Raw genomic sequence first — 26,704 nt, forward strand, 5'->3', positions numbered from 1 at the left:
GATTCCCGCCATCTTTCCAGGCATTAAGGTCTGCGACTCTGATTGCCTTCTGCTTCATCCCCAACCCCAGAGCAGATCGATCTGTTGTAGATCCTGCCTCAGCAGCACCTTGGAAATTTGTCAGCCTTCTTTCTATTCACAAGGCTACCAGTTAGTGCCAGTCCTCATCACATCTGCCTTAGATTACTGCAGCAGCTCTTTCCTTGCCCCTCTGATTACAGTCTTTCCCCTCTCCAATATATCCTCCACAGGGCTGCCAAGGAGATATTCCTAGAGCATGGATCTAACTGTGTCATTCCCTGCTCAAGAAGGTTCAGGGATTTCCTAGTATTTCTAGAAACTCCATTGTTCATCATTAAAACCCTTCACGATTGGGTTCCATTTGTGCTTCCAGAACTATTTTCCCCCAAAGAGATGCAAGTCAGAAAGCTTCCTTCCAGACTTAAAAACAGGAGCTACCTCTTATATGAGGTCTTTTCTGATCCTCATCTGTTATTAAATATCACTCCCCACCCACCCAACATCTTTGTATTTAATATTGACTTATTTATGTACCTTTTGGTCCTTTTTACCTCCCAGTAGAATATAAACTTTTTGAAGGCAGGGACTTTGCATTTTTATCATATTTTCAGAATCTAGCACAGTGGCCTGCACATAAGAAATGCTTACTATAAGTTTGTTGGATAATCTCATAATTCCCACATTATGGGAGCAAAGGAGTACAGCGGATGAAGTTTTAGGCCTGGAGTCAGGAAGTTCTGAATTCAAATCTAGCCACAGATACTTACTATTATCCTGGACAAGTCATTTCAGTCTCAATTTCCTCATCTATAAAATATGACAGCACCAATCTTGCAGGATTGTTATGAGCATCAAATGATATAACAATTGTAAAGCATCTAGCACACTACCTACTACAAAATAAGTGCTATATGAATGTTAGCTAGTACGGTTAAGATTCTTATAACTATAATAATTGGTAGGAGGTATCAAGAAGAGAGAGAGTGAATGTATTTTATATAGAGATGAGATACAGCAGAGGGTCATACCTTCTTCTGAGACATCAGACCACTCGGGATTGGGAAATCCATATTGTCCCATTCGAATCCTTCTCTTCATTCCAGGGGAAATGGCTTGGCCAGTATTGGAATAGAATGGAGGGAAGCCACAAAGACTATGGGAAAAGCGAATGCAATTGTTAAGCTTTATCTTTGTGGGGGAAAAGGTTGGGATATTAGTGAGGAGAGGGAAGGAATAATACCCACATAGCTGATCTATGCCCCCTTCCATGGGTGGCCCACCCAAGAAAGAGTATTTACATAGCTACAGGAAAAGGGTAGATGGATGGGACCAGAAATAAGATTCCCTAAAGAGTAATATGAACATTTTGAGATTAAGCTTGTTTTCTTTGGCTCCAGAGAGCTGAACGAGTACCTGGGTGAGAGTTACAAAGTAGCAAGACTTTATATCTAAGAAGAAACTTCCAACCAATGAAAGTTGTCTGAAAATGGAGGTAGAAAGTTCCCCAGCATTGGAGGTCTGTAAGCAGAGGCTCCAAGTCCATTCTTTGGGAATGCTGCATAAGGAATTCTGTTGAAGGATGGGAGGCTCCTTCCTGCTCTACATCCTGTGATTTTGGTCACTGAGAAGCTAAGAGTTCCACAAATCATACAACAGTTTATCAGCTGGACAGGAGCTGAGAGGTCATTTAATCTAAGACCCTCAAGGAAATTAAGTCCAGTGAGGTCATACAGTGTGGCCAACTGGGATCTGAATCCAAGTCCTGTGACTCCCAATTCAGTACTCTTAGAGACGGTGAATAGAATCCCAGGATGTGAAGATATATCTAATCTATTTCTTGGAGCAGGGGAGCATAAATGAGACTCATTTATTTGGGGAGGGTTTGTATGGCATTAAGGCACTGGGAAACTGAGAAAGGTTTTCCACCATAAAAGGTTAATATAATAAATAATAATAATATTATTATGACATTATATAATAAATAAAATAATAATAAAGAGTTGAGGTCAACTATTATGTAGTCTTATTTTCTCATTTTACAAATAGGAGAAATGAAGTCCAGAAGGAAAAGATCCTGAGATCACCCTGCTCATTTGGAATATAGACAGAAATAGGACCTAGACCTTTCTGACTCCAGGTCCATGATTCCTGAGGCTATAGCAAACCATTACCTAGTTCAATGTTAGGAAGAAAAAGAAGAAAGACAAGGGAGGTGGGGTAGAAATGGGGAGAAGAAAACAGAGGGAGATAGGAAGGGAAGGAAGGGAAGAGAGAAGAGAAGAAAGAAAGGCAAGGAGGAGGAGAGAGGGGGGAGAAGAAAGAGAAAGAAAAAGGAGGGGAAAAAGAAGAAAAAAGGGGAGGAAGAAGCAATGAAGGAAAAGAAAAAAAGGGAAGTGGTGAGGAGAAGAAAGAAAGGAAAGTTAAGAAAAAGGAGGAGAGAGAGGGAAAGGAAAACTGTTGGGTAAGGGAAACTCATACCAAGTGGAAACCCCCAGAGCTGCTTCCCATACTCACAGGATGTACATGATAACCCCAAGTGACCACATGTCACATGACTTGTCATACTTCTCAGGACCCAGCACTTCAGGGGCTAGAAGGAAACAAAACCAAAAGGATGTGCTGTGAGCTTCCACCCCAACTCATACCGGACAAGTACTCTTGCAATGGGAAAAGCTGTCCTTGAGGACACAAACCCCTACTACAGCCAGCCAGCCAGATCCTTGGTCATCTTGTTTTGACCTGAGGGTCCTAAAGTATGAATAAATAGAGGGAGGTCAGGGTTGGCTCCTTCAGCTGATCACATAACATACCACATACATTTTATTAACTGTTTATATTTTTCTTCTATATTTAGAAGCAGTTATGGTTTAGGGAAAACAACGCTGGATTTGGAATCAGAATGGGATCTCTATGGTATGTTAAATAGCAAAGTTTTCTGTGTATTATCTCATATGATTCTTACAACAATCTAGGGAGGCTGATGCTATCATTATCTCCATTTTACCGGATGAGGAAATTGAGGCAGGCAAAGAATAAATGACTAGACAAAAATCACATAGCTACTAAGTGTCTAAAGCAGAATTCAAATTCGGATCTTCCTGATTCTACATCTAGCACTCCATCTACATCTTACCCCTCAGAAAACTAGACCCTCTTTATTAGCTATATAGTTTTGGACAAGTGGCTCTCCTTTCCAAGCCTCAATTTCTTCACCTATAAAATAGCATTAGAATTACCCATACTTCCCAGCTTACAGGGATGCTATAAGCTCCAAAGGAGGTCCAAAGGAATCCCAATAGGCTTTGGACAGAAAATCTGCAACCAGGAAACCTGGAGGAGAATGTAAAGCAACACATACTATGTTCACTTCTTTTTTCTGTTTTTTTTATCTCTCTCCTATGGTTTTTCCTGTTTGTTCTTATTTTTTTTCTCCCAACATAATTCATAAAACAATATATATTGAAAATAAATAAAAAAGAAGATTTAAAGAAAGAGCCAAAGGAAGTAATAATATCCATAGCCTGGTTTACAAACTATCAAGTGCTACACAATGTCAAAAGAATCAGTGTTGTTCTTCTATTCTAATTTGTATTATATTTATATAATATATTATATAATATATTATATATCTCCTTCTCTATCAGACCATAAGCTCATTGAAGGCAAGAAATGAATCCAATTTAATTTTCTCCTGCTTCCCAACAGGGATCCAGTGACTATGCATCTCAAATGCCTAATATCTGCTGATTAATTTGCTGAATTAATGAATAAGAGCATCCAGAGGAATTGATGAAGATGCTAAACTAGATTCAAGTGGGAAACCTGTTTTAGGCCCATGCAGTGTCTCTCACTATTGCCAAATTTATGCAAAAATAGGGAAGGGGGAAAATAGGTTTAAATATAGACCCAGTCTCCTCTGCTCAGATAAGTGGCTCAGTTGGAAGATGCTGCCAAGAACCGTCTGTTGGGGCTGGCTGACAAGAATCAAGCTTTCCTCCAGTGTAAGAGGGATTCCAGCTGATGTGCCAAGCAGTTGAGGGGGAAGGTAGAAGGCAGAGGTGACCTAGAAGAAGGTGGGAGTGCTAACTGGGCAGGAAGGCTCTGACCCACATGCCCACAGATTCTATGGGTGAGTGGTGGGGGTCAGTAGAGAAAGGGCAAAGGAATTTAAATTCACGTGATGTTAATTTTTAAGAGCCAGTCTCCTAATCTAATCTAGTAAATTTGGAATGTAAGTCTTAACTGTGTCACTAACACAAATTTTTGAGAACCAAATGAAATAAATAACTCTCATTTCTAAGGTACTTTCAAGGTTTACAAACATTTTTTACTCTTCTGTGATAAGTAATATTATCATCCCTATTTATCACATAAGCTATTTAATAAAAAGGTGATGAGGCAGAGGGAGGGATAGCCTCTCAGTATATATAACCTGTGTTACCAGACAGACTGAGACTATAAATTATAAGTGAGTTGTCAGTCTGTATCTTCAAGGGGTTCTTATACTATGAGCTTCTCCATGGATGAAATCTTAGGTATGGCCTAAGGGTGGAAAATAAGCTGAAGCTTGGAGGTTTGCAGGGGAGTATGTCCAAGTCCATCCAGCAAAGGGATATCTCCAATCAGGATTTCTGACACCCATCTCTTCTTTGCACTTTGTTGCTTTTTGAGGAAGCCAACAAGTCTTTGTAACTCTGGGAGGGCTCTTTGAGTCTGAGCTAATCCTAGAGGAGATGTTTTGGAAGAACATGTTCCATGAAAGACAAAACCTGAAGAACCTTTAGGAAATTCTTTTGCAAGGAGAAGAAATCAATAACACACAGCAAAACCCCTCCTCTATCTGTTCAATAAAGTGGGGTCTTCTGATTCTAGCTGAGTTTCTTCAAGCCACTCTATCCATTGCTTCATCAAACAACCTATCACTGACCACTTAGAGCGAGCACACCTGCCCCCACACTGCCCCCATACTTATTACATATAGGATTTTCAGAGCTAGTTTCAGAGAGAATTTCATAATAATGTTGAGAAGGTTGAGAATGTTATATTCATTCAACTGCTAAGAAAACAGATTCAGAAAAGGGTAAGAGATTTACTTGGTAACACAGCAAATAATCATCAGAGTAGAGATTTGAACCCAGAAGCTAAGTGGCACAATGGATAAAGTGCCAGGCCTGAAGTCAGCAAGATTCATCTTCCCAAGTTCAAATCTGGCCTCAGACACTTATTTGCTGGGCAAGTCACTTAACCTTGTTTGCCTCAGTTTCCTCATATGGAAATGAGTTGGAGAAGGAAATGGCAAACCACTCCAGTATCTTTGCCAAGAAAATCCCAAATAAGGTGGTCACAAAGACTAATAACAAAACTCCTGGCTTCTAACTTATGCCCCACATTTAATAAACCAAATCAACACTAGGAAAAGTTAGGATCTGAGAAAAGTAACATCTTTTCCTAAGACTCAAAAGCAAAGACAGAAATGCCCTGGGAACATTGAATCATGATCTCTCCAAATATCAATGGATCTGAAAAGAATGAGTGGGTGTTGAGGGAATGGGAAAAGCCTGCTGTTCAAAAAGTCAGAGTTGAGGCTGAGGCCCCTGAGACTCTGTGCTTCCCTTTCCCCCTCCCAACCACCCTATTGAGAATGTGCCTCATGAAAAAGAACCATTAAGGTTTCAGGGTTACAAAGACCTCAGTTGCCCAAGCTTTCGACACAAATGCAGAAGCAGGGCTGGTTTCCTGCTCAGGCTTTTCTCTGCAGGATGACTATGGACTAAGTCATTGCCACAGCCCACAAAAACTGCCCAGCAGGTTAAAAGGAAAGAAAAAGATGAGTCTGCTTCTTGTAGTGAAAAGAATACTGAAGAAGAAATCAGGAGTCTGGGGGTCCAGTCGTGATTCTACTGCTAGATAGATAAGTAACCTTAAGCATCCTCCCCCATCTGTCATTCTTGTTTTCCCCACCTCTTCTCACCACTAAAATGAGTTTCCTGTCCAGGTCTTATTTTAGGTAGAATCCTGTGTGTTTTTCCATAATATAAATTTCAGACAGGAATTTAAAAGTATGAAAAACACATCCCAAGTTTGGTGTTAACCCTTTTGGCTGATGAGATTCTTTTACCACATTTCAAAAGCGTGACTCAGAGCCAGGATTTTTCATTATTTGTTTTCCAATTACAGTCCTAGTGACAGACTGTGTCTGTTTTCTGAGGACCAGCCCTGCTAAGTGAGGAGAAGCTCAGCACCAGAAAGCTGGCCATTTAGTAATAAATTCTTTGGCTACAGTAATCCATGAAACCAAGAAAGATACCAACAGCTTTTAGGCTGGGGTAGCCCTCTGCTGATGTGAAAGTAATGGTGGCAAAAAAGGGGATGGGGCAAAGAATACTAAGAATGCTACAGCTCTGGACTGTCTAAACACTAATTTGACATCTGGCATGCTAAATGTGAGATTTGTCCAATGAAGAAAAACTGAAGTGATCATATCAACCTTGACATTCTCACTCTCAACATAACAAGGAGATAAAAAAGAAGTTGCTGAAAAATAAAAAGATGGCTTCTGCTTGGAATGAAAGATAAAAAATGTGGGAGGAATTGATTTTACCACATGTGCAGGGGCAACAAAGCATGAAACATCATTTCGTGGGACATTCAGCTCATCTTTAGCACCCCAATACAAAGTATGAAGAAGTAAAAAGAATACAAAAAAAAAATGCAGGAAGAGAAGTACTTCAGACCAAGTATACCGACAGATGACCAAACTGAGGCCATTTGCATCAAGCCTGCCCATTCTACCTGGCCCATGCATCTTAGATGGATAGGTTTTAGAGCTGGTTCAGGAGAATACAAATCTCAATCACATAAAAGGTACTGTTAATTTGGGGAAGCTCCACAGACCCCAAGATTCCCCTTCAAACTAAAGTCCATATTTTCAGCATTATTCTTTAGGTAATGCTACAAGACTTAAAATCATGGACTCTCACCATCTCCAAAACATTAGTTGCAGATTATCCAAAGAGCTACAGAGAGATGAAAAGTCATTCCTGGACAGAATGCGGGATATTACCAATAAGTGGGATAAAAGATCTCACCCAAGAAATGTATGACTGGAATAAAGGCAGTCTAGTCATACAGAAATGTTGTAGGATAGAGATAAGACAGTTTGTATGTGCTATTGGTATTGACATGAAGGCTCCCAAAAGAGTTTATGGGAAGATATGATCAAAGGTTGCTTAGGATGAAAAGTTGTGAATGGTTTTAGATCTGCTATGATAGAGGGAGAACCTAAACGAGTCAGAATACCAATTTACTGAAGTGTTTTAAATCATAGGAGTCAAATATGGGAAAACTTTTCTAAAATTCCTTGAAGACAGAACTTGGATGTTTAACCAATTGACCATCCCATGATAAGTTGTAACTGCAATACATGTGGCTACTTTGGCATTTGCTTAGCACCAAGACGGCAGTGGGGAGAAGGCAAAGAGACAGATTAAGTAGCTGAAGCTTTTGTTCCTCAGAGAAGGTCCAGATAAGAGCTAGTCCTCTTTGCCTTAGTTTTGGTGGAAGAGAAGATATACCGAAGATACATTCTTAGATACAGAATAGTAATGGATTTAGAGTCAGAAGACTCTGCTTCATATTCTGATTCAGCTGTTTACCACTTCTATGACCAAGGCATGTGAATTCTCTGACTCTCACCTAGTCATCTCATCTGTAAAATTAGGAAGTTAGATTAGAGGGGCTCCAAGTTCTCTTCCAATTTTAAAACCTAGGATCTTGTACCTATTCCATGAATTTTCTTCTCCTAGGCAGTAGGGATTGGTAGGGGGTTGGCTGCTTAGAACTTACCCACATAATAGGGAGTGTAGCAGGGTGTCTGGAGGGCATTCTGGGTGGTCTCCTTGGCAAACCCAAAGTCTGTGAGCTTGAGCACTGAGTCTTTCCCTTTGGAAGTATAGAGTAGATTTTCTGGCTGTGACAGGAAAGAAAAAAACAATGATGTAACACATTTCAAGGGAGCAAGGGGGTCCCATCATAGACCCTCCCATCAGGATGGAAAGAAAATAGATGAAAATTCACTTATACTCATGAATGTGAGCTTGAACGCCTGCTGGATAGCATTCATCAATATTCACTTCTCTCCATTCCCCTAAAGCCACAATTAATAATGGCCAGCCCTTCACAAAGTCAGCTCTATTCCTACCTAGTCTACCTCCAGTCTTTGACTACCAATATGAGGCAGCCCCTATTATGAAGAAGAGCATAGAGAAGATCTTCAGAGAGAAGTTTAGGGAAAGGAGCTATTATCGAAGGGCAGGGACAATCAGGGAAGGATTCCTGGACATGAGATGTTAGCTAAGCATTACAGAAAAATAAGATTTAGAGCAGTAGAGAGAAGGGCACAAGCAGGTAAAATGGAGAAAGTGAAAATACAGAAGTGGGGAAAATGATGTGAATGGGAATGGGGAGCAGTAAATAGATCAGTTTGGTTGGAACAGAGGGTACCTTGAGCTGTAGCAGGAGATAAGGTTGGTTACTGTTCTGTGAGGTACAAGTAGGATATTGCTATGGAATTCTTGTACTTACAATGTAATGTTGTGAATTAGAGTTATCTATGAACTCCTAGAGAATTTTTATAAACACTATACTTTGTAATTCCCCTAGGATATAGCATAGTTCTCTGCACATAAATGATTGCTGAATTGGATTGAACAGGAGTCACATTATGGAGGACTTTGACTGTTCATTGAAAAAGTTTGGATTTTATCCTGTGAGTCACAGAGAACCACAAAAGTTCTGTGAATGAGAGGTCCCAGGGCTATCCTCAAGGTGACAAAAATCTATCATCTCTTGCTTCTATGTCTGCCAATAGAGAATATGCTAAACTTCTCTGGTGGTTGCTAAGTCTAAATATGATGCCCTCACCAATCTCAGACCTTGAGAAGGTTGAGCCAGTTCCAGGACTCCTCCAGCAGCTGGCACATGTACCAACCATCAGGGTTCTCTGAGTCTGACACCACTGAAGTTAGGAGCTCTCACCTTGACGTCCCTGTGAGCAATGTTCATGGCATGCAGGTACTGGATGGCTGTACCAATGTCCCTCATGATCTCCGACGCCTCTGGAGATATAAATGAATCGGTTTGATTCCATTTATGAAATGTTCAGGTTAAATTCAGTTCCTTGTGGCCCCCAATCCTTCAAAATCCCAGTACTATGATAGGGAAACCCAACCTACCCAGATCAACAGAGAAACTGTCCAAATTGGTCAAATGAAAGTTAGCTCCAGGTCCTATTTCTAAGTCTATGAGCACAAAGGCCATATAAGACTCTTCAAAGGCATGGTTCAGACGCCTGCTGGAACATATTTAAGGATTTCACAGCAATGTACATTTACTATCAAGTAGAAGTGAAATGGAATCCCCCCTGCATAAGTCCTAAGAATGGCCCTTGTGGGGTATTAATCCCATAATCCCTTTGAGCCAGGATCCTCATTCTGATGAGGACTCCCAAATGGAACTTTGGGGGAGGCCAAAGATGCTTTCATAATAAAGGAATGAGCAGTAAACACCCAATCTTTCCCCAAACTCCCCTGGAGAAGTTTGCTCCTGAGTTGTCTAAACTTCTCCCAAGCCCATACCTTTTCAGATCAAAAGGGTCTGAAGAATAGCATGGGCTGAAATAATAAGATAAGAGAATTTGGGTCCAGAAGACCCAGAAGGGATGTTGGATAAATGTTGTTTTGATTTTTTCTCTCCTCTGCACTTCAGAGGAAAAGAAAAGATGGGAGAAAAGTGGTTCACTCTGGCCTGAAAGTCAGAACATTGAAGGGCAGTCAAAAACTGGCACCTGCCATAGACTTTCCTGGGAGGCCTGTCAGATGTCTCATACCTCTCTCTGTGAAAGCCTGGTCGCCTCGCTCCTGGATCCTGCTAAAAAGCTCACCACCTTCCATGCTGCAAGAGAGGGTACATCCATCATTGAAGGCCAAGAAAGCTGAGAGTAGGAATACCCTATGCTTTTTGTTTTGTGTCTTTGTTCTGTTCTCTCTGTCTCTGTCTGTATGTCTCTCTGGCTGTGTGCTTCTTTGTCTCTCTCCCTTTTCTTTGCTCTGTTCTTTTCAGGAAAAGACAGGCCCCAGTGAACAGTGGCCTCCAGGGTCAATGGTCCACTGCCATTGGAGAGAAGTTGAGGACCTCAGGCTCAGGGACAGAAGATTGAGAGCATCTTGAGCCTGCTCTGACAAGCAGTCCATTTTCTTTTCCATTAATAACATCTGTCCTCAAACACTTGGGGTGCACATTTCTTTTAGATTACAAAATCCTGCATCATAAACTGTCTTTTTGACATTTCAAACCAGAGATTTCAGAGACATCTCAAACTCAATGTATTTGAGAATGGCTGAAACCATAGAGGGCATTATCATCTTTTCAGGCAGTCAGGTGACAATGTCAAAGTACATGTTTGACTTGTCATTTTCACTCATCTCACATATTAAATTACTTGCCAAATGTTGACATTCCTATCCTCACAGTAATTCTTGTGCATGTTTCCTTATTTCCACTCACAAGTTCCTATTCTGCTTTCTCCATGCCAATCCATATCCCACATAACCACCAAAGTGATTTTCCTAAAGTCCAATTACACATCACTATACTATCCAATAAACCTCCAGTGACTCCCTATCATCTCCAGGTAAGATCTAAATAAAGGCTTTTTGGAATTTAAAACTCTTTATAAGATGAATTCTTCCTATCTTTCCAGCATCCTTATACATTACCACCTTTTCTACTTTCTACAATCCAGCCATATTGGTGTACTTGGTGTTCCTTATATATAAGGTTCCATCTCCTAGCTGTCCATCCTCCATGAATAGAATGTTCTCTCTTCTCACTTCAGCCTCTTAGAATCCCTAATTTCTCCTTCAAAGTTATTTTCTGCAGAAAGCCTTTCTTAGTCTCCTTCTCCCCCTTCCAATATGACATTTCCCTCTTGGAGTTACCCTGTATTTACTTTGTAAGTATCTTGGATATTTCCATATATGAATATCACTGGATGTAAGCTCCCTGATGACAAGGGCTGTGTTCAGTTTTCCTTTGCTAGACCATAGCATGGTACCTGGAACATAATAAGCACTTAATAAATGCTTGTTGATAGATTAATTTTCATCTTTCTTCCTTTCAAAAGCTTTCAATATATAAACACAACTCACCAACACTTGCTAAAGGGTCTGAAGGGGCAGAGCTGGTTGAAATTGGATTAAGAACTCAGTGAGAGTGAGAGAAAAAGAACTGGGTGAAAAAGGAGAGAGGAGAGAAGACACACAATATATAGGAAACACGAGGATGAAGGACATGGGAAAAGCAGAAAAAAATGAGGAAGGATAACGACAGTGAGGCTGGTGGGGTGGTAGATCAGTGGGGGAAGTGGGGAAGACTGAGACAGTTGAAAGTCAAGTAAGAACTTAGGAAGAAGTTGTTCCAACAAATCATGAATGAATCATAGACTTGAGGACAAAGTGTCAAGTCCAGCTAGTTCAATCCATAACTGAAACAAAGTTCTCTACAATATACTCAACAACTTCTGTCTAAAGACTTCCAGATAAAGGAGACCCTCTAGCCATGGAGGTGCTTCATTTCATTCTGGAATAGGGGTTAATTATTAAAAAGTTTTTCTTATATCATATGTCCTTTTGTATTTTTCACCCATAACTCAGTTCCTATTTCTAAAACAAAATAGAACAAATCAAGTCAATTCCTCCTCCATATAACAGCCCTTTCAACACCTAAAGACAACTCTCATCTCTCCAGGAGACAAAGTCTTCTTTTCTCCTGGGTAAACACTTTCAGTACTTCAACTGATCATCATGTACCATGAACTGGAGACCCTTCGCTATGCTGGTTACCTTTGCTTATCTCAGTTTAAGGAATGCCCTTTCTACATTGGAGTGCCTGGAATACAACATAATATTCTAGATATTGGCAGAATGCAGCAAGACTGGACACTATGCCTCTTTTTTTAACAGAGATGTCTCTGTAATCTCTGGCTTGAAATGTCAAAAAGACAGTTTGTGATACAGGATTTTGTAATCTAAAAGAAATGTGCACCCCAAGTGTTTGAAGACAGATGTTATTAGTGGAAAAAAAAACATTTCTTTTTTACATTTAAACCAAATACTTTAGTATTCTTGTACGAAACAGAAACTGATGGGAAATTTAGAAAGGAAGAAGTTAATGTTTGGGAAATGTATATGATTGGCTTGCCACACTGTGGTAGGCTAAATTCTTGTGAAGGCTTTGAAATGCTCTCTCTTTTGAATAGTGACAACTCTCATCACATCACAGTATTGCACAGATCTACACAGAAAAAACAGATTAGGAGATCTCCTGAAGTAACTTAAGTAATATCTTACTATCACAATGAAAAGACTACTGGGAAGTCTAAAAGGATTTATACTTGAAGATTTCCAGTTAACAGGACATTATGTAACAGATTCTATAGACAAAGTTATTTCAAATCTGTAACAATTGGAAAAACTGTCATGCAGCTGAGCCTAGCCAGCTTCTTCATACCCTTCTTCAAAGCAATGACACAGTGTGGGGATGGGCCAGCTAGACTGGCAGTCAGTAATCTGGGTTCATGCTTGCTCATTCTGAACCACTGTTTCTTTTAATGTAGCCTAAGATCATGATATTTCTTTTAATTTCCATATCACACTGTTGAATCATATGGAGACCTTTCCAGGAAAAGTGTTATCTAACCAAGCCTCCCCATCTTGATTTTCAAACCCAAGCTTAATAGTTTACATCCATCCCTGTTAAATTTAATCTTCTTTGACTGAATGCAATGTTTATGGATTCTACATCATATGATAAGTGTCTGGCCCAGCTTTGAATCATGTGCAAATCTGATAAGCATCTCATTATATCTTTATCCAAGTTACAGAGAAAAGAGTTGGATAGCATAGGATCAAGAAAAGAGTCCTGTGACATTTCACCAAAGGTCTTCCAATATGACTTTGAAAAACCAATGACTACTCTTCAATCTGTCTATTTTACATGTCTCTATCTCTCCACCTCTACCCCATAAAAATATGCAATGTCTTTAGAAATGTTCTGCTAAAATCTAGGCAAGCTACATTGATGTCCTTCCTCTAGGCTCTCAATCTAGTGAATCTTTCTGAAAAATGAGATAAAATCACTCTGGTAGTCTTAATAATAATTTTTCTTTTCTGGGTGTCTCTTAATTATCCCTTTAATAATATGTTCTAGAGGAAAAAAATTACATCTAAGGGTTCTGATAAAGGCCTCATTTCTAAAATATATAGAGAATTGATTCAAATTTATAAGAATCCAAGTCATTCTCCAATTGATAAATGATCAAAGGATATGAACAGACAATTTTCAGATGAAGAAATTAAAGCCATTTCTAGTCAATATAAAAATACTCGAAATATCTATTGATTAGAGAAAAGCAAATGAAGACAATTCTGGGGTACTAGTACATACCCTCAGATTAGCTAAACTGACATGAAAAGATAATGATAAATGCTGGAGGGGATGTGGGAGAACTGGGACGCTAATACATTGTTGATGGAGTTGAGAAATGATCCAACCTTTCTAGACAGCAATCTGGAACTAGGTCCAAAAGTCTATCAAGCTGTGCATACTCTTTGATCTAGCAGTATCTCTACTAGATCTGTATCCCAAAGAGATCATAAAAAAGGGAAAAGGACCTACATGTGCAAAAATGTATGTGTGCCTTTTTATAGTGGCAAGAGACTGGAAACTGAGTGAATGGGGAATATTATTGCTTTATAAAAAACAATCAGCAGGATGATTTCAGAAAGGCCTGGAGAGACTTACATGATGCTAAGTAAAGTGAGTAAAGCAAGAAAACATTGTATACAGCAACAAGATTATGTGGTGATCAACTCTGATGGATGTGACTCTTTTCAACAATGAGATGATCCAGTCCAATTCCAATAGACTTGTAATGGAAAGAGCCATGTGCATCCAGAAAAAGGACTATGGGGACTGAATATGGATCACAATATAGTATTTTCACTTATTTGTTGCTGTTTGCTTGATGTTTTTTTCTCATTTTTTGATCTGATTTTTCTTATGCAGCATGATAAATGTAGAAATATATTTAGAAGAATTACACATATTTAACATATATTGGATTGCTGTCTAGGAAAGGAGTTGGGGAGAAGGGAGGGAAAAAATGTGGAATAGAAAGTTTTGCAAGGGTGAATGTTGAAAACTATCTTTACAGATATTTTGAAAATAAAAATATATGCTCTAGAATTCTGTCAAAGAATTGAAGCTAAACCGACAAGCCTAAAAGTTTTCATATTCATTCTTTCTCTTTTTTTGGAAATTATAACATTTGCCCTTCCAAATCTGCAATGTCTTTCTCATTTTACACAGCCATTCAGAGATCTTAGAGTACTGATTCAGGGAGATTGGAGGGTACTGTTCCTCAGAGCCCATGATGGGAGACTCCTTAAGATTATCTAAGTGCTTACAGAACTTCCTGATCTCATCTCCCTACTTTACCTAGGAATTTTCTTTTTCTTTCTAATTCTTTGCCAGACTTGTCTCATTCTGATTTTAAGCACCCTTGACACTATTTTTACAGAGCAACTCCACATGTTTGTATTCATTCTGTTTCTGTTACCTGTTCATGTTTTCATCTGCTCTGTGTCTGCTTACGATTCAATTTGTTTTATTAATTCCTATTACATCCAAATTGGTCTTTTTAGAGCTCTTCAATTTCCTCTTTTCTCTTCCTCATTGGAATTTGTTATTATCTTCAGAATTTTATTTATCCCATTTCTCCTGGGCTAACTTCTCCTAGAGAATATTAGGCTATTTATCCTGCCTCTGAACCCTTGGAAATCTGTTCTTCATAAAAATTCAAAAGGCACAAATATATAAAGTCTTATATGTAGGTCCAAAAAGCAGCAATGAGGAAAGTATAATTAAGATGGCAATTTGGGAATTTGTTTTGTTTTTAAGAGGAGTGCAGGTTCAGTAGTGTGACAAAGCAGCCAGTAAAACTAATGAAATCTTGGGCTGTATGAAGGCAGGTTCAACTTCCCGGTGACTGTCAATTCAGTACTATGCCCTGGTTGGATCACATTTAAAATTCAGTTCTGGGTGCCTAAGCCTAGAAAGGACACTGGTAAGTAGATGTTCAGAAAAGGGTAACCAAAGTCGTGAAGTTCCCTGAATCCATGTCCTATGAGGATTGATTGAAGGAATTGGGGATGTTTAACCTGGAGAAAACACAGGTAAGGGAGTGAAGTTAAGGGCTTTCATATGGAAGACAGAGATTAGATTTATTCTCTTTGATCTGAGAGAGCAGAACCAGGAAAAATGAACAGATCAGACTGCCTTGGGAGGTGAGGGGTTAGTTCCCCCTCCTTTGAGATCTGCAGCAAAATTTGGATGAGATGAGCATTTCTCAATTGTGTTAGAGTTGGTATTTCTTTTGGGCATGGATTTGATTAGATGGCCCCTGGGATACTTTCCAACTGCAAAATTCTATGATATTCTACTTAACTCAATTTATTTGCATTTATTAAATAAGCATTTATTAAATCCCTACCATGTGCCAGGTACTGTGGATACAAAAAGAAGACTGACTCTATCCTCAAGGAACTTACATTCTAATGAGGAAAAATATATTCATAGCTACAATTAGATAAAAGAAATGCAGAATAAGTGCAAAATGATGTTGGGGTGTTTGGGGAAAACGCTAATGATTGGGGAGATCCAGAGAAGCCTCTATTGCAAGGCTATTCCAGCTCTACCATTTTAGTGTCTGACATTCCTCAGTTCCCATGGCTAGAGAAGGGTAAAGACAAAGTTGATATCCAGGACACTTATCCTCCCTACCCTTCCTAATGGTTACTCTCTCCTTGCTTGCTCTCCCTCCACCCCAGAGTAACCTGGCTGGCAGGAGGGAGTGTAAGCTTCAGGGTCAGACCATGGGGACCTCACCATTCCATGACAATCAGGAGGCACCTCTTGTTGTGGTGCATGTTCTCATAGATGTCCACGATGCGCACAATGTGGGGTCCACCTGAGGCCTGCCAGTGATGCTCTACTTCTTGCCGAGCTTTGGGACTGTCATACAGGAGCTAGAAAGAAGAAGAAGAGCACAGAAAGGTTTACACTCAAATATTCACACTGTCCCTGCTGCTTCCCTTCCCCCCGTGCCTCTGCCAACTTTACCCCCAGCTCTAAAACCCACGGACTTCCCAGGGCAACCGCCTTTTGTCCAGAAATTCTGTTTGAACCTGAGCCTCCCAGACTGATTCAATAAGTTAATATTTGGATTTCACATAGCATTTCTCTGAGATACTCAGTAAGTAGTGCATATTATATTTATCTGTGTTGATATCTTAACTGAACTCCACATATCCCCCAATATTCTGTATACAATAAATATGTATTGAAATGAATTTCTTCATTGCTTTCTAGGTTTCACTCCTGATTTCCCTCTACTTTCTCTATTATGTCTTAGAAACTTTTTTGTCCTAGAAGCTCATTTTACCCCTGGACTTTACACACTGGAAGTACTCCCCATTTTTGAAGCCTCTCTGTGTGTGTGTGTGTGTGTGTTTGTGTGTGTGTGTGTGTCTGTATCTGTGTCTCTGTTTCTGTCTCTCTCTCTCACTTTTTCCGTGTGTGTGTGTGTGTGTGTGTGTGTGTGTCTGTGTCTCTGTTTCTGTCTCTCTCTCTCTCACTCTTTCTGTGTGTGTGTGTGTGTGTGTGTGTGTGTCTGTCTATGTCTCTGTCTCTCTCTCTCATTGGCTGGTTTCCCTGACACTCTCCTCTTTAAGGACAACACCCCAACTTCATTCTTCTCCAATTTTGCTCCAATCTCAGTGCTGAGCACAATACCTGGGGCATGGTATCTGGCACTTAATAAATGCTAGGTTTGATTTGAATTATTTTGGATTGTTCTTCTATGAAAAGAGAGGACTCCCGATGAAAAAAAAAAAAAAACCAACTCCCTGCATTTATAAGAACCAGACTTGGGGAGGGAAGACATATATGGATGTGAATCCTTGTTCTGACCCATACTGGAAGTATAATCTCGGCCAAGATAGTTCATCTGTTTCTGCTTGTGTGAAATGACATAAACATACTACATACATACATACATGTGAGCTGTGATCATTATCATCATTCTGGAACCAAAGCAAGAAATGCATTATTTTGTGTCTGACATTACTGGGTTCTCAAGGCTAGAGAAGCATAAAGACAGAGCTGATACCCAGGACACTTCCCACCCTTCCCTTCATGATGGCTTCTCACTCCTTGCCTGCCTTCTTCTGCCTCAGAGGAACCTGGCTGGGTCATGGTGTGAGCTAGTAAATATCTGAAGCCAGATTTGAACTCTGGAAGAAGAATCTTTCTGACATCAAGCTTGGCATGTTACCCACTATGAAAATCAACTGTTCTGGGTTTTGATGGTCTTTTGGTGGTCTATAATGTTTTACATAGGTATCATACATACACATATATGTATATATATACACTCATTATATATGAATTATAATATATAATCATTAATATGCAATACAGAATCATTAATATAATATATAACTATTAAAATATACTATATAATCTTTATAACATATAAATAATATAATAAATAACTATAATATTATATATAAAACATTATTATACTGCCTTACATGTTTTCCATTACTCTGGGGCCTTATAGCAAGCTTGTGAAGTAATTAGTATGGGTATTATTATCTCCATTTTACAAAGGAGCCAGAGCAGAGAGAAGTTAAGTGATTTTGCCCAAAGGCATATAGATTCTAAGTATGAGAGCCAAGAATTTGCACTAGTTCTAAAAGCAGAGTTCTGCCGGATGCTTTTAACTTTCTAAAGTGTCTTTAAATCTATCATGTCACTTTATTCTGTAAAGTAAGCAGAGCAGGCACTATCCCCCCCCCCCATTTTACAGATGGAGAAATCAAGGCTACAGCAGATGAGCCCACTTGCCACAGATTATACAGTGAGTTGTCCAGGCCTCCTGACATCAAGGGCCCAGCTCTTCCTACCATACTGTGCTGCTGCCAATTGCATGTTTTGATCTAGCTCGCCTGTGACCGAGGGAATGTCTTTATGAGATTTGGGGACACAAAGCAGAGCTAAATGGATCATACTGAGATCACATCCAAAAGCCTGGCCTCCTGCTGCAACCAAATGAGCCGAGCAGACCCAGAGACACCCAGCCAGTGATTCCCTCCTAGGCCCCAGATGTTACTCTGTGTGATCATCTTGAGAGGTTGAATCTAATAAGATGAATTTAATGGGGATAAAAAGTCCTCATTTGTGTTTAAAGGAAAAAAGAGTCAGCCGAACAAGTGCAAAATGAGGAAGAATGATTAGTTATTCATTTGAAAAGAAAATCTGAGGCTTTTCGATTGCAAGCTCAATCCAAATCAATAGTGGTCCATGACAGCCATATATATTATTTAATTCTTAGGTTTGTTTTTTTTTAACCTAGCAGAGGGCTGCTAATCGTAGGTTATTAGAGACATAGATATCTAGAAGGGAAGGGACCTGAGAGATCACCTAGTCTAACCCCTTCACTTTCACACCCTTTGAAGGGTGTGATTTAGTTAAAGTCACATGGACTTGGTGGATAAACTAGAAAAGACTAGACGGTCCTTTTCAGTTCAGATTATTTCTTTCAAGAAAATAGGATTCTGTTTTCTAATGGTTATGATCTCAAGCTAGAATGACCTCCTCATCAAAGCCATGTTCAAATCTAACTCTTTACCTCAGAGGAAAGTGAAGGTATGGAGAAAGACCTGATTTATAGGGGAAGTGATTCTAGGTAAAAGTAGAAATAATTAATATCAACTGAGGTACCTGCCATCTCCAAAGCACTCACCTATAATCTGAGTTTAGGATTAGGACAACCACTTTAATATAGACTTTAAAAAATCACAGAACTGGCTTATCTTCTGAACTGCAGAGAAAATTTTGTTCACTGAGTATTAGTACCCATTGTAGTGTGCCAGACAAGAGACAGAGACATGTAGGACTCTTGTTTGTGGAAGCATTGAAGAGCAAGGAGGCAGCCATGGGACCCTGGTCGGAGAAATCACTTAACAGAGACGGGATGTTTATCTCTACTCTATTAGCCCTTTCTTCGCTGGTGACTCATTTCTCCCGGAATATGAGAGGGGCTTCCTAGCCCCAAGAAGTCTCTTCTGACTGGTTGCTGACTATTGATTGCCAGAAAACAGACCTGGGACAGATGTTATCCCTCCACTCCCAGACTGGTTATAGGAGGGAGGATCTCCACACCACAGAATTAGTGAAAAAAGAAAAATTTGTATTTCCATGGCCTTTATAGTTTGCAAAGAGTTTCCATCACAACACTTCCATGAGTTTGATAGAGAAGGTAATATCTCCCTTACCTATGGGGAAACTGAGGCACAAAAGAAGAGGTTATTTACCCAAACATTATGTGCGTGGGAGTGGTAGAGCTAGGACTAGCTAGATCTCCTCATTTGGCACCATAATGCAGATGCTCTTCTTCCATCAGATAGGCCAGAGGAATCCCCATCTTTGAGCTCTTGCTCAGACTCCTCCCCTTTATTTATTGCCTTGCTCCTTTCTGTCCATTTATTAATTTCTCATAACCTGAAGAAGTTTCATTTCCTCCATGAAATCTTCTTCTAATTTGCAATCTCTTCCTTATCTTAATTGTTCCAGCATTTTTATTCTACCATCAAGTTTAGGCTATTTCCTGTTAGAATCAGGAAGAACCCTGAATCACTGACTTAACTAGATCTGGATTGAATGCTTTTGTTTTACAAACAGTAAAGAGGGGAAGGGATTTGTCCAAATTGTGATTAAGTTAAAAGTAGGACCCTAAGTCACCTGACTTTGGGGACTCTGTAATGAATTCCCAATACCATGTTTTCTTATTCTCTGTTTCCTATGTCAAGTCAACATGCATTTATTGATCACTTATTATGTGCCATGCACTAGGCAAGGAGTGGGAATGCAAATATAAGCACAAAGAAAGATAGTTTCTGCCTTCATGGAACTTAGATTAACAAGAGTCCTGTCTCTCTAACTACATTGTAAAGGTCTTCTTTAAGAGCAAGGGATAGGAATGGCATAATGGAAAAATCACCAAATTCCCAGGCATAAGACCTGGAGAGCTGCCTGAAACATTTTCTAGCCATGTGACAACTGGTAAGTCACTTCAAATCTTAAGAGTTATTATGTGGAAAGTGCTTTGTAATAAAACTAATGCAAACAAGATTAGAAGGGAAGCAACAAACTGGGAAAACATCTTCACAGTTAAAGATTCTGATAAAGGCCTCATTTCCAAAATATATAGAGAACTGACTCAAATTTATAAGAAATCAAGCCATTCTCCAATTGATAAATGGTCAAAGGATATGAACAATTTTCAGAGGATGAAATTGAAACTATTACCACTCACATGAAAGAGTGTTCCAAATCATTATTGATCAGAGAAATGCAAATTAAGACAACTCTGAGATACCACTACACACCTGTCAGATTGGCTAAGATGACAGGAAAAAATAATGATGAATGTTGGAGGGGATGCGGGAAAACTGGGACACTAATGCATTGTTGGTGGAGTTGTGAACGAATCCAACCATTCTGGAGAGCAATCTGGAATTATGCCCCAAAATTATCAAATTGTGCATACCCTTTGATCCAGCAGTGTTTCTACTGGGCTTATATCCCAAAGAAATACTAAAGAAGGGAAAGGGACCTGTATGTGCCAAAATGTTTGTAGCAGCCCTGTTTGTAGTGGCTAGAAACTGGAAAATGAATGGATGCCCATCAATTGGAGGATGGTTGGGTAAATTGTGGTATATGAATGTTATGGAATATTATTGCTCTGTAAGAAATGACCAGCAGGATGAATACAGAGAGGACTGGCGAGACTTAATGAACTGATGCTAAGTGAAATGAGCAGAACCAGGAGATCATTATACACTTCGACAACGATATTGTATGAGGACATATTTTGATAGAAGTGGATTTCTTTGACAAAGAGACCTGAGTTTCAATTGATAAATGACGGACAAAAGCAGCTACACCCAAAGAAAGAACACTGGGAAACGAATGTGAACTATCTGCATTTTTGTTTTTCTTCCCGGATTATTTATACCTTCTGAATCCAATTCTCCCTATGCAACAAGAGAACTGTTCAGTTCTGCAAACATATATTGTATCTAGGATATACTGCAACATATCCAACATATAAAGGACTGCTTGCCATCTAGGGGAGGGGGTAGAGGGAGGGAGGGAAAACAAAATCGGAACAGAAACAAGTGTCAATATAAAGTAATTATTAAATAAAAATTAAAAAAAAAAGAAAGTGCTTTATAAATTTTCAAATATTATAGAAATGTAAACTGTTACTGGTAGATATCTCTGTATCCCCCAGAACTACATTGGATAGTGGTAATGAAAACATTATAATTTCTCTATAAATGTTGCTTAGACTGACTGATTCCAAGGAAGAAGTCAGAAAGGTCAAGTTTCCCAAAGTTTCTTTGCTAGAACTGTTCACCACCAATTGTTGCATCAGTGACTTGATCTGTATACTGGCTATGCTTATAAATCACAATTGATAGCCACTGGGAAATGATGATGATGGCCTGTGCCTCTGATTTCAATATACAGCTCTTTCTATTTATACCATCAGTATTCTATGACATGTTTTTCTATTACAAATAGAATTTGGATTACTTTCATCTTGAAAGTGCACATCTTCCTCATCCCAGCCTAAAATGATGAGAGCTCCTTCCTGACTGGAGCCATCCCTGGATTTGGGCTTTTGTCCCCCACTTTATCATAGGATCAGGAATCCTGGGAGAGATCCACTAGCTTCATTGAAATTTGTTTCCTATGGTAGATAAGGCACATGACATCACAATTGGTCCAATCAACTAAGTGGCACAAGGGGTAGGATGCTCGGCCTCAAGTCAAGAAAACTCATCTTCTTGAGTCCAAATGTTGCTTCATATACTTACTGGCTGTTTGACCCTAGGCATGTCATTTAATTCTATTTGCCTCAGTTTCCTCATCTGTAAAATGACTTGGAGAAGAAAATGGCAAATCACTGCAATATCTTTGCCAAGAGAACTCCAAATGGAATCAGATATGATTGAAATGACTGAACAAGAACAACAAATACTCCTCTGGATAATGAAATCATTGCCCACTGCCAACCCCTATCCTCCAGGTAATGAAGCCATTCTGCAAAGAGGCATTCCTATACTCAAGGAAGCGGATCGTCTTACAATTTTACTGCATTGGTCAATGTCCATAGCAATACTTGCAGAAAGAGGGGAAAAGGCATAACATAATCTGGGAAATAAGTTGTAAAGAACAAAATAAAATATGACAATCAGTAACATTTTAGAATTAATTCCAGACAAAGACTAATCAAACTGAGATATTTCCACACATTAATAATTCCCTCTCTAAATGGAAAAATGGTCCATGCAAAAGAGAGGTTCTAAAAGATACATAAATCTTCATGTTGGAAGTTAGTAAATCATTAACATAACTTCACCTTGCCTAATATTCCAGAATATTAGTATTTCATTATTGTGAGGAACCTTATTTTTATTAGTGTGAAGTTCCCTTCACCAATGCATATTGTAGCCCGATTATCCGAGTGGCCTCCATGAATCACTGAGATCAAATAAATTTGTCACCTGATGGCTAACTAGAGCAATGGGCTACATCATTCCCTCGAGCCACTGCAAGCTCATCCTCAGAGTCTTTCTAGCATGTGGCACCTGCCTGAATTTTTCATTCTATCAGCAGATCCTTTGCTTAGCGCTTTTTTTTTTCCTGAGGCATTTGGGGTTAAGTGACTTGCCCAGAGTCACACAGCTAGGAAGTGTTAAGTGTCTGAGGCTGGATTTGAACTCAGGTCCTCCTGACTTCAGGGCTGGTGCTCTATCCACTGCACTACCTAGCTGCTCCATACTAGCAGATCCTGCTAGTTCACCTCCATGCCATGATGAGGTATCTAAAGAACACTTTAACCTTGGAGAGACTTTGTAGGATAAATGCTGATTAAAATTACCTATGAAAATTCTGGTGTGATTCTAGATAAATAGGGAAGAATAAAAGGCAATATGAAAAGTCCTCAGGCTCAGGTTAACTAGACTGAAGAAGAGTGTTATCTATCATATTTTGTATATTTTTTTATGCATATGTATCCCTCAATAGAATGTTAGCTCTTTTGGGGACAAGGATTGTTTCATTTTTATTTTGTGTGCCTAGTGTCTAGCATAGTGCTTGGTTAAATGTCTGGTCATTGATGGTGATGGGCATGATTTTGAAATGGATTTCCATAATGATTTACTAATCTGAGATTGAGGAACATAGGAATACCTGGTTGCAAAGAGAGAACAAAAAGATCACTTTTAATTATCCTTTGTCCCTAGAAAACATTGTATCCTAGATAAGTGCCTTTTAGATAAAACATTTTAACTAAAAGTCCCATCATTAGCCTTTTAATCAATGACTGCTTTTAAGAAGTGACTACAGTTTCCCTATGGGAAAGTTAAAGCTGTCAATAGTATTTTTAGAGAAGTCTATCATTCTGTAGCTGAATTGAGCACTGAGTCTGATGGCTGGTTTTGGGTTAAACTTTCAGTTTATTTAAAGATTTGAATACAGACCCATAAGAGAGGAGGGGGTATGTAGACAACTATAGAGGATCAAAGCTCTACCATAAGTCAGAATGCTGAGAGGCAAAGGGATGTATTTTTAGAAAGTTCTATAGAGCTTTCCAGATTTATAATCAATCAATAACCAATTCTCTCATCACAAAGTGCTTCCTTTTTATCAACTCCCTTTTTTAAACAAAGAATTTAGGCTATAGCTCTACCATTTCAGAGTTCTGGAAAATGGTCCGTAGGTGACTGCCATTTTTTTGTGTGATGGAATTTCAAGAACACTCTCCTGGTATCAGTGACTGTGGTTTTTATGATGATAAGGAAGCAATTCCAGGAAAGCACCAGTAAATGCCTGCTCAGATAGTTAAATATGTGGGCAATGATTCATTCGTTCATTATTTATAGCCTCCTGAAAGTGGCTGAGTTCTTTTCCAAAAATCTCCCACTTCAGCTTCTAAATAATTATGGTGCTCTGTTCTCAGCACTGACAAGAGTGGAACCGCCACAGTTGCACTGCCTCACCTAGCCCTGGATTTACTGAGGCAATGGCACTTAAAGAAATGAAATCAGGAAGTATGGTTACATTGGCCAAATGTGGGAGAAACCTACTGGTTTCCAATGCTGGAGGCAGCACAATTTAAAGGCACTTGGGGATTGCTTTTTTTTTTTTTAAATCTCAAAAGAGAAAGATTCTAAGAGAATGAAAAAGAGGGGGAAAGGGACAATTCCAAATGAATTATGGTATTATTTATCTCCCCCCAAAAAAGATCTTTAAGACAAAATTCAAAAGCAGATGTCCATTTTTTCATCTCTAGAAAATCTTTATAAGAATAGTCTACACATGTACAAGGATTTCCTTGATGAAAACATGCGAAGGAAACAGGAAAGCTCATGAAGATGATTTTTTAATAGTAGATTCCCTCTTCAGAGTAACATAGCTGATTGAAATGTATGGAAAACACTAAATTGTACTGGAGAATCTAACATCTATCTCACATCTGTTAGTTATGAAAAATATGCACTTTTAAAGCCTTTTCTTATTTTTAAATACCTTTTTATTTACAAGTTATATGCATGGGTAATTTTACAGCACTGAGAATTGCCAAACCTTTTGTTCCAATTTTTCCCCTCCTTCCCTCACCCCCTCCCCTAGATGGCAGGATGACCAATAGATGTTAAATATATTAAAGTATAAATTAAATACAAAATAAGTATACATGTCCAAACCATTATTTTGCTATACAAAAAGAATTGGACTCTGAAATATTGTACAATTAGCCTATGAAGGAAATCCAAAATGCAAGCAGGTGAAAATATAGAGATTGGGAATTCAATGTAATGGTTCTTAGTCATCTCCCAAAGTTCTTTAGCTAGGTGTAGTTGGTTCAGTTCATTACTGCTTTACTGGACCTGATTTGGCTCATCTCATTGCTGAAGAGGACCACGTCATCAGAATTGATCATCATATAATATTGTTGTTGAAGTATATAATGATCTCCTGGTCCTGCTCGTTTCACTCAGCATCAGTTCGTGTAAGGCTCTCCAGGCCTTAAAGGCTTTTCTTAAACAAAATATCTCTCCCATGTATACATAAAAGTTATATGATGCCATGAGATTAGCTCTGTTGGAAATAGCTCTGTCCAGTGATCGGCTGAGTATCAAGTAAGGCATAAAAAGGAGATATAAGCTTCACCAAAGTCTTCAGATCATAGAAGAGATCTTATACCAAATCCAAATAATTGAATTTTCTGGTGATGAAAAGATATTTATGGAAGCACTTGTTTGTAGACCATATTGTCCTGATTATATTAAGCTTCCAGAACACTATAGGGCTTTTTCAGTGAGAGCCATGGTTGTTGAAAGAAGTGGTCTAATAATCCACATTGGAAAAACAAAGTAGATGAAGTATATTTTATTAACTCACAGAGTAGATATGTAGAGTATATACTAGACACATATATGTAGATATGTGTGCATGTATGCATACATAAAAAATAAAGATACCCACTCACACACACACATATATGTAATTCTTCAGCATAGGGAACTCCCAAGGAGAAAATTCCTTCTGTCAGTACAGATCAGTTACTGTTCTGAATCTTAGACTCTTGAAGAATTGCCTTGGGAATACTGAGAATGCCTTGCCCAGAATTATATAGCCAGTATGTGTCAGAAGCTATACTAGAATTCATGTCTTCCTAACTTTGGAGCTAGCCTTTTGTCCATGCTTCTCGTGATATATGTTATATCACACACATATATGGATACTTTATGCATAAATATACATATATCTATACATACTTACATATAACATCATAGATAGCACAGGTAAATCATGAGCTCAATCCAGAATAGCATAGAAAGAGGCAAGAGAACTAGACTGCATTTAAGAAACTGTCCAACACGTTCAGTCACCCTAAGCCACTTGCTGACACAAAAGTACATCTTTTTAAATGACAATATTCCCCTGGAGATTTTATTTGGCTATAAATCATAAGACACTATGATTTCTGAGGACAACCTTGCAAGTGATCCAATAACAGTGTAAAGACACACAATGAAGAGTAAGTAGGCTATGACAATGTCTTACGTGGAAAAGCAACATAAAAGATACCATCAGGGTAATTTATGAATGGAAAAGTAGGTCCTCAACTCATGTAGGAAGAGTGAAAAGCAACCAACTAGGCTGTGTGAGTGCTGCACTGATAGCCACAAAATCTAAGAAGACATAGAGAAGTTTCAATGGTAACTGATAGAACATTCACACAGCCGAGATCACGGATCCAATGAAGTACACTGAAAAAGGGAAAGAGTCTGAACAGCAGCCTCTTGGGATACATGAGAATAAAGAGAGTGTAGAGAAGGAGGAGGAGTTGGTAAGAGCCATCTAGAAGTTATGGCCGAAGAGGAGGAATGTGACAGTGAAATGCAGAAAGTAGGGACATGGAAGG

The 26,704-nt window shown here is 38.9% G+C and overlaps 1 protein-coding gene across 2 annotated transcripts in view; it reads right to left on the minus strand.

Annotated features, from left to right (window-relative positions):
- The window catches only part of MAPKAPK3 (MAPK activated protein kinase 3), a 93,214-nt gene that overhangs the window by 6,468 nt on the left and 60,042 nt on the right, over positions 1-26,704 (minus strand). For both annotated transcript variants that reach the window (XM_051985747.1, XM_051985755.1), the window contains 6 exons: positions 16,027-16,166; positions 9,908-9,972; positions 9,058-9,137; positions 7,867-7,990; positions 2,536-2,611; positions 1,050-1,174 (listed from right to left, as the gene is read on the minus strand). In XM_051985747.1, the coding sequence (XP_051841707.1) occupies positions 1,050-1,174; positions 2,536-2,611; positions 7,867-7,990; positions 9,058-9,137; positions 9,908-9,972; positions 16,027-16,166 (610 nt within the window). The remainder of the gene's footprint in view (positions 1-1,049; positions 1,175-2,535; positions 2,612-7,866; positions 7,991-9,057; positions 9,138-9,907; positions 9,973-16,026; positions 16,167-26,704) is intronic.

This window comes from Antechinus flavipes, chromosome 1 (genome assembly GCF_016432865.1).
Source record: "Antechinus flavipes isolate AdamAnt ecotype Samford, QLD, Australia chromosome 1, AdamAnt_v2, whole genome shotgun sequence".
NCBI lineage: Eukaryota > Metazoa > Chordata > Mammalia > Dasyuromorphia > Dasyuridae > Antechinus > Antechinus flavipes.